Here is an 8,777-nt window from a genome sequence, read left to right on the forward strand (position 1 = left end):
TTCAAAGAATATGCTTTTGCATGCATGGGTCTTTTAAAAAGTACTGTTTCTAATGAATAATTTAAGTTAGAATAAAATTATTTCAAGTGATAAATTGTTTTTAGGGATTTTTTTGTATTAAATAAATTAAATATTTAGTATAAAATAAAATGAAAAATGTTTAGTATAACCTTTTGGTGATGACCATGATCCAACCGAGGTAATATTTTCAATTTTAATTAGATATAGTATATTATTTTCTTTTAAAAAAACTAAATCCAACCACATTTAATAAAATATCTAATTAGAACTTGAAAAATAGGTATCATTTGATTTACTCTAATAACTAATATATAAATGGAATATTTTATTTAACTATATTTTATTACACTGATTTATAATATTTTATAAAATAATAAACAAACTTAAAACTTCATTAAAATTTATTATGATTTGTTTCTTCATTTTAAATATTATATATATATATATATATTAAACATTGTACAATAATTTTTTTAAAATACTAATACATTCAAATGAAGCATTGTGATACATTCAAATGAGGGTAAATTTGGAAATAAGGGATGCTGACATGACTTTCCCTCCTCGGGGGAAGATATTTACTGTTCTCAGGTATATCCTCTCATTCACTTCCCTGCCCATCCCTGGATCCAAACCTTGGATATCCACCCACATCCTTCCTCTTGAACAGTACATTCATGGAAGCAAACAGGGAGTTAATGTTCAAAGCTTGGAAGGTAAATAAATTTTAGAATTTTAACTATTATATTTTATATATTTCATTTAAAGAAAGAAGACAAATAATAATAAAAAATTATTATTAACTTATATTATAGAGTACTACATTTATATATATGACATATAAAAAGATAAAAGATAGAAATAATTATAACTATATAACAATTATAATGGATACAATAATTTATAACTGATAAAATAGTTGTAACTAATAACTGAAAATATAAAATATTATATGAGATTATATTTATCATCTAATAATTATTTTATATTTTACAATTTTTTTTGTGTGGTTTGTTTTTTATTTTTAAGAAAAAACAGTTTTGTGTATTTATTTGCCTATTAATCCAAGACATATTTGTTTCACGTGTTATATTTTTTTAATGTGTATGTGGTGCGTGCGTTAGTATTTATTTATTTTTTAATTTAAGAAAAGTTATATACATGGGAGTGCTATTTATTTTTAATCTTCAGAAATATTATTTTAAAATAATATATATATATATATATATATATATATCATAAAAGGCTAAACATCTCTCTCTTGAAATATTAAATAACCCTAGTCCTTACCTCTCTTCCATTCAAATAAAAAATCGTATATTATTCTTTTCAATATTTTATATTTACTGAAATGTTTCAATAATTTGTAAATTTAATAAAAAAGGAAAAGAAAAAACGGTGCATCTAGCATTTAGGAGAGCCATGTTTAAGAATTAATCTTGTGATTTTGGTAATGAGCCTATCTCTCGACTGAGCCCAACAGGATCCAAAAATTTTCCCTTTCATCCTTGTTATTCTCACCCCCAATTTATACTATTTCCACCGTCGCTTTTTAATTTGTGGAACACGTATCTACCCTCACATCCTAACTATATACACACACACGTTAAGATTAAGAAAAAAAGAGAGAATGATATATAAATAAATTATTATATATAAAGTGATATTTAAAAGCGAAAGAAAAAGGAGGTAGGAAAACCCTTGGAGTGGAAGGAATGGCGAAGAGGGACAAGAAGCAGAGAACAGATACCGAGGTGGAAGCAGAGCTCAACGGCAACAATGGCGAGAACGATGATTCTCGCAGTAAGAAAAAGCTTAGGAAGAAGAATAAGAGGAAGGAAATACCCACAGTTAGCATGGCCGTGCCTGCTTCCATCATTGATAACGTTCCAACACTCGAGCTCGCTACGCGGGTAGGATACCCTTCAATTCAAAACTCCGTTATTCCATTTTCTCATTCCATCTTCATTCTCAGTATTCCTTTTTTCTTTTAATATTATTTTCCCTTTTCAGTTGGCTGGTCAAATCGCTCGTGCCGCAACCATTTTCCGAATCAACGAGGTTCCTAAACCTTCGTTCCGTGCTTTCTACATTTTCCTATATTTCTTTTTCTTATGTGCTTTAATTAATCTTTTAACCCTTTACCTGCACCAACTTTCGTATGATACCTGAATCTCTACGTTTTAGTCATGTGCATTTTTTGTTCGTTTTAATCCTTCTGCTCCATTTAGTGCCATTTTTACTCTCATAAAACTAACAATAGGGACTAAAACGTTAAAAATTTGCTTGTTTAGGAACTAAATCATCGTTCTTTTAGGCATACAGACTAAAAAATGGTTGCCACAGACTAAATGATTTATTAATCTTTATTGTTGTTGTCATTGGTATTGGGGATTTTTTTGCTGATATAGATAATTTGCTATTTGTACACGTAGGTGATTGTGTTTGACAATAAAGGTAACCCAGATAATGGTTCCGTGCTGGATAATTTGGATGATGAAAGTGGTGCTGCTTTTCTGATGCGAATCCTGCAGTACCTTGAGACACCTCAGTATTTGAGGAAGGCTCTCTTTCCAATGCATAACAGCTTGAGATTTGTGGTTGGAACAATTCACTAACTTCCTTCTTTCCTTACATTTATGAAGTTTGTTAGTCTTTTTGACTGTTAGTCCATCCCTGACTTCAAATGTTTGTATTGCACTTTGTGTGCAGGGCTTGTTGCCACCCCTTGATGCTCCACACCATTTGCGCAAGCACGAGTGGGGTCCGTATCGAGAAGGTAGGTTTTCACATTCTAAAGTGTACTTCTATTTTTTCCATATATAAATATAGATTGTTACTCATCACCTGTGCATTGGTAACGTTTGGTCAGATGGGCAATGCTAATATAGAACCTTTATGGGGACAAAGTATTTCCATACGGTCCTGTTGTCACACTTCTTATATATTTTCATATACTGCTCCTATCTATTCCTGAAAATACGCTTTTCATGAGAGATATCAACTTAGCTGCAATAGCTAAAAAAACTAGGGGAATATTAAAAATTGATACTGGCTATCAAGGTAGAAGTAAAATCTAATTATAATTGGATAACAACACTGGCTGTACCTAATATATTGCAGTTAACTGTTGTCTTTTCATGAGAGTAATCAGTAAATATGTAAAAAGATTTGAAATAATGTTTTTTTCTGGGATTGGTTGAGCTTCTTTAATTTGAGGGACATGTAGCATTTAAGCTGGTTGTAATTTGTGATTGCAGATTTCTTATTAAACTTGTAGGGTATTTCTACCAATCAACTTTTAGACTAGAAATATTCTACAGCAGTGAATGTTGGGCAATGAATCACTAGGTAGCAAAAATAAGTGTGGTAGAGACAAGAATGCTGAGGTAAATTGAAGATTAAGAAAAAAGATAAAGTAGGAATGGAATTTATTTGGTAGATAGTTGTAGTAGCATGCCTGATAAGGGGAATACAAAAGGAGTTCATCTAAGGTGGTATGCTCATGTGAGAAGTGAGGCTTTGGTGAGAACGGGCCTATACAACAACCTGAGCAAGCAGACCTCTGCAGAGTCTTCAATTATTGATGACTTTCAGATTTTAAAAGCTCACAAATTTGCACTAGCCTTTTTTTTTTAAAAGTATACCTTTATTTTTAATTATTAGGGGCGAAGGGTCCTGATTTTCATGTCATGATTGGAATAATAGGGCCTCAAAATTTTTTAAGACACCCTCGGTAAGAAATTTCAGTTAGAAATGGTATATTACGAAGTGGACTTTAAGTCTAACTCAACCCCATAAAACCGGCTCATGAGGTTAGAAATGGTATATTACGAAGTGGACTTTAAGTCTAACTCAACCCCATAAAACCGGCTCATGAGGTGAGGTTTGCACCCACTTATATACAATGAATTGTCCTCATTTCTAGTCAATGTGAATACCCCCTTCATGTCGAGAGTGACAGCTTGTACGTGGAATAACATATTATGGGTGGTCCGATAACGGCCCGATAGCGGATGATCTGATAAGCCCAACAAACACTCGTTAGGATAGGTTCGAAATGGTTCTTATACCATATTACGAAGCAGACTTTAAGCCTAACTTAACCCCATAAAATCGGCTTGAAATGAGGTGAGGTTTGAGGAAAAGCTAAGGAAAATTTAGGAAAAACCATTAAAAAGGACTTACTCTTGGAGCAAATTTGGTCTGTGATAGAGTCCAATGGTATTAATTAATATATTATTCTATCTCACTTTCTTGGATGATACCTGGTGTAGCTGGTTGGTGATGTTTATTGTATTGGCGCCCTCTGAATACTTTAAATGGACATTTTATCCTCTTTATTTTTCTGTTCTTTTACTCACCGAAACCTGTTAAAGTAGAAACATTTTCAGCATTGGCATTGCTGTCACATGTTTGTTATTTTCTCCATGGTTACTATGGCCAGGTTTTGATATATTGCTATAATAACTTCATAGGTGTCACAGTAAAAGAAAGAGACTCAAACTCTGGGGCAACGCTGGTTGATGTTGGGCTAGTGAAGGTATGGGCATACATATTGTAGATTACTTCACCCGAACCTTAACACTTCTGTTATTAGTCAGGGGAGGGGAGGGAACATTATTCCCTTTTGATTCTTTTCTTTCTTATTTCCTTCATTTTTCATATGGCATTCTCTCTCAAGACATATTCTTTTATCTGCATTTTCATTCATGTTTGGCACGAAGTTTGGATTTTGGCATCTGACCACAAGTTCAACAATGATGTCTAGAAGTACCATCATGGAATTTCCTTTTTTCTCTCACTTTCATTTCCTTATCTTCCCTTTTAATTTGCAAGTTGTAACAATTGTGGATTGTTAATTTTATTTTGTAGATTAAATAACTTTGGTCAGTTTCTACTCTTTTATATGGCTATTAAGTAGGCTTCAGTTTATTTTGTATGATCTGATTCAGTACACATCATATGCAGAGTGTTATTGTAGACCAAATATTTGAACCAGGAAGAAGAGTGACTGTTGCCATGGGTACTGATCGCAATTTGGATTCTGGTAATGAATTAATCTTTGTTTTTTTACTTCTGCTTTAGATGTTTGATGATATTTTCTTGATGAAAGTCGTACCGTACAACATTAGCTATAATTGATAAAACAGTGCTATACTCTTCTGATTGTGCTAACTTGACTGTTTTCCTGGTTATCAGTGTCTTACTGTAGCTCCCGCAAAGCATTTTCCTCTCATCTTGCTCAAAATAAATATCATTTTCTTCTTCATTGAAAAAATGATTTTTATTTGAGTAACTTCATTCCTATTTTTTTTATTGCGGGATTGATTTTCCACCCATACATTTCTGCATATCCTCAACAATATTATCTTGAAGTTCTTTTGTGTCTCTTGTGCTGAAACCCATGGTCATTTAGGCTTTTTGTTTTAAAGATATTTTTTATATTAAAATCCATTACACAATTTCTCCATTTTTTTTTATTTCAAGTTTGTCAAGCACATGTTATGCCCATATTTTTGCTAGAGGAATTACATATATCTGTGCGATATATTTCAATATGGAAAGTTACCATATTCATTCAGTCAAATATCTCATGTTCATGTCAAATCATTGCTTCTCATTGTTGATGCATAAGTTCTATAATTCTGGACCTAAAAGGAAACACTGCACCTTGATTACATATTAAACTATTAATCAAGAAATTAATTTACGAGTGCCAAATGTATTTAACATTTTCAGTATATGCTAAGCTGATATACAATGAACTTCATCTAGATTTACCACGCCAGGTTGTCTCATCATCTAAGCCCAGCGAAGAAGGGGCGTATTGGGGATATCAAGTACGATATGCACATAATCTTAGCTCAGTATTTAAGGATTGTGCGTACAAGGTATTCTCTTCTACACAGACAAATATGCTTGTAATAATATCCTTAGTCTAATATTTGTTGTTCCACCCTAACTCTACTCACAAGCCCTTCCATTGACTTGTTATTGTGGCAGGGTGGTTATGATTTTATAGTTGGTACCTCTGAGCACGGTGTTGTTATTAAATCATCTGATCTTGAATTACCTTCTTTCAGGTATTGTGTTATAGAATCTGCTGCGTAATAATTAATGTTAGATTGCTTAGATGTTGATTTTAGCTTTTCTTTATGTTGCTGTTTTAAGTGAAAAGGCTTATAATTCTAAGATATGGTGTTTTGCAAGCCCTTCCCTACAAATTTGTTTTCTTTTCGATAACATATATTTGTAAAATGAAAAATTTCCAAATGGGTGCGGATTGCAAATTATGTCTTGCTCCTAAGACACATGACAATGAAGTTATTCTAACTCAACGATTCAATAATAACCATCAAGCACTTTGTTTCTTTTATACATTTTATTGAAACAGGAATCTGGAGTCTGGATCGATATGATCAAGAATTGCTATTTGGGCTGTGTGGGGAATGGATTCTTTGATGTGTTGTGAAATTGATTTCTTGTTATAATAATATTGACTTTTGCAATTATAAATTTGGCTGATGAATGAAAAGGTTTCGTTATCTGTGTAACTTCCTACTTATAGCGAGGTTCTCTAAATTGACTAAATTTGAATATAAAGTTTAAAAGAATTATGTCTGTTGGTGCAAGTTTTTTTACCTGAATTGATTAGTAAGTTGCTTGTTTCTCTGAATTGCTAGACATTTGTTGATTGCCTTTGGTGGATTGTCTGGGTTGGAAGAAAGTATTGAAGAAGATGATAACTTGAAGGTATTACATAGTTTCTTTTAGTTATCTATACATGGTTGTAATTGTGAGACTGCTGCCAATCAGAGATTCCATAAATTGCCAGAATCGCTTAGTGCATCCCTTTTTCTGATGTTACACTTCTATTTGATTTACTAGAAGTGGAAAACCTTATAGGTCATAATTCTGAATATCATCAAGAGTTGAGAGTTTCCTTGCACTTTTTCAGGCTCCTCTTTCAATGAGATTCTTGTCTTTCTTAGGTTCTCATGCAATGATTTATGTGTTAATTTCATTATAAAGCAGTATGAAGAGTAACATTGGATGTTCTCATAATTTATGTACTCTTTATAGAGTTTACACATGAAAAAAGAACTACCATAAAATCTCATAATTTATGTACTCATTATAAATTCTCTTGCTGCTCTACTCCATAGAATATGCAGGCACATGATACAGAGCATATATTCAATTTATACTTAAATACATGTCCAAATCAGGGGAGCCGAACAATTCGAACAGAGGTACCGTCTGATTAATTGTTTTCCTACTCAAATTGTTAAACTTATTGGCTACCCAGTTTTAAGTCATTTTTCATCGTTTTGAACAGGAAGCTATTTTTATCTCTCTTCAGTACTTCCAAGAACCAATCAACCGAGTATTGCAGGGTTGAAGATTGTTGAAGTCTAAATTTCACATGGCTAAGGCATTGATTATCCATATTATGGCTGAAACTAAGACACAGGCAATAGTTGAAACCCTAAATTATAAATTGTCCGTCTGCCTTATCCCAAACTGGCCCTTATGTGGCTGGAATTTTCTTACCTAATATTTTGGAAGTTGTAACACTATCTGATGTTTACCAATGTTGTAAAACTTAAAAATACTGTGTTGCATCTATAAGTGTAACTGAGAAATAGGAGGTGTTATTGAATCTATTGGATAATTACAATACAAAGGAAGGTTAACGATTGATTTGAAGAAATTCAATAAGCGTTGACATCATTGCCACAGTAGAGAAAAATGCAAGTTTTATAATCATAGATGGCATATCTGCTGTCAGTTTATTCATTAAAAAAATAATGTGTCTTTTAATTATGTTAGACTGTTTGAAAATGTATCTACAATAAAGTTATGTTTAATTTGGATCTCATAATGTAGATTTGATTTTCATTCTCTGAATTAAATCATTCTTGTTTTTTAAAATTTACAAGTACATTTTAAATATTTGTTTTACAAAATATATTTCCAATTTTTAAAATATTTTAAAATACTTTATATAGAATATAAACAAATATTTTTTTAAATATACTACCTCAGGTCCATATAAGAAACATTTTTTAAATATAATATATATAACCACAGTCAAATGCATAATTAATTCCTTATAAAGTATATTAATGAGACATTTTTATCCTACACTTAATGTCCATTAGCAATACAATTCATTCTTGGTTGAACAATAATCCTTTGAATTATGAGTCATGCCATTAAATACCACAAAAATACTTACAATATCTAATTCTATGCTATTTTTAAAATCAAAATACATATTTGTGCATTTATTAATTAAAACTAACCAATTTATCTATTTTTATTAGTTAAACATTTGTTTGTTATACACATAATATTATTGCAGAAAATGAATTGGGTATAATTATCATGAAAAAATTGTTAATCGATATATTATGATTTAGGAATATTCGGATTCCAGGTAAAAATATTAATCTGTGTTTTTTTCTTTACCTAGCGTCCTTGATATCTTTTCTACGGTGAATTAGATATACATGAAAATACCTTTGATAAATTATTTTCATTTTAAATAAATTTGAAAATAGCTATAAGTATAACAGAATTATCGTGAGTGAAGTATACTTGGTTTTAAACAAACAAAAATTATAAGCACCTTTTAAAATAAAATTATCCTTTGCAATTATAACTAGACAGAAGTTAATTAGTACATACTGATAAAAATAAATAAAATTTTCATTTAATTAAATTTATTATCTAAATCAAACTTAAAC

At 31.2% G+C, this 8,777-nt stretch overlaps 1 protein-coding gene across 2 annotated transcripts; it reads left to right on the forward strand.

The window, feature by feature from the left end:
• Positions 1-1,682: 1,682 nt before the first annotated feature.
• On the forward strand, positions 1,683-7,758 carry LOC137828264 (uncharacterized). 2 transcript variants are annotated; one of them, XM_068634754.1, is made up of 11 exons: positions 1,683-1,934; positions 2,035-2,082; positions 2,457-2,621; positions 2,734-2,800; positions 4,500-4,564; positions 4,993-5,071; positions 5,800-5,915; positions 6,028-6,107; positions 6,708-6,777; positions 7,200-7,277; positions 7,364-7,758. In XM_068634754.1, the coding sequence occupies exons 1-11, from the start codon at positions 1,737-1,739 to the stop codon at positions 7,424-7,426; spliced, it is 1,029 nt and encodes a 342-aa protein (XP_068490855.1). In that variant the 5' UTR covers positions 1,683-1,736; the 3' UTR covers positions 7,427-7,758. The 2 variants fall into 2 exon arrangements, with proteins under 2 accessions (XP_068490855.1, XP_068490854.1); XM_068634753.1 differs by having other exon boundaries at positions 1,684-1,934; positions 7,191-7,277.
• The last annotated feature ends 1,019 nt before the right edge of the window (positions 7,759-8,777 follow it).

Source organism: Phaseolus vulgaris, chromosome 7, assembly GCF_000499845.2.
Source record: "Phaseolus vulgaris cultivar G19833 chromosome 7, P. vulgaris v2.0, whole genome shotgun sequence".
In the NCBI taxonomy this organism is placed as follows: domain Eukaryota; kingdom Viridiplantae; phylum Streptophyta; class Magnoliopsida; order Fabales; family Fabaceae; genus Phaseolus; species Phaseolus vulgaris.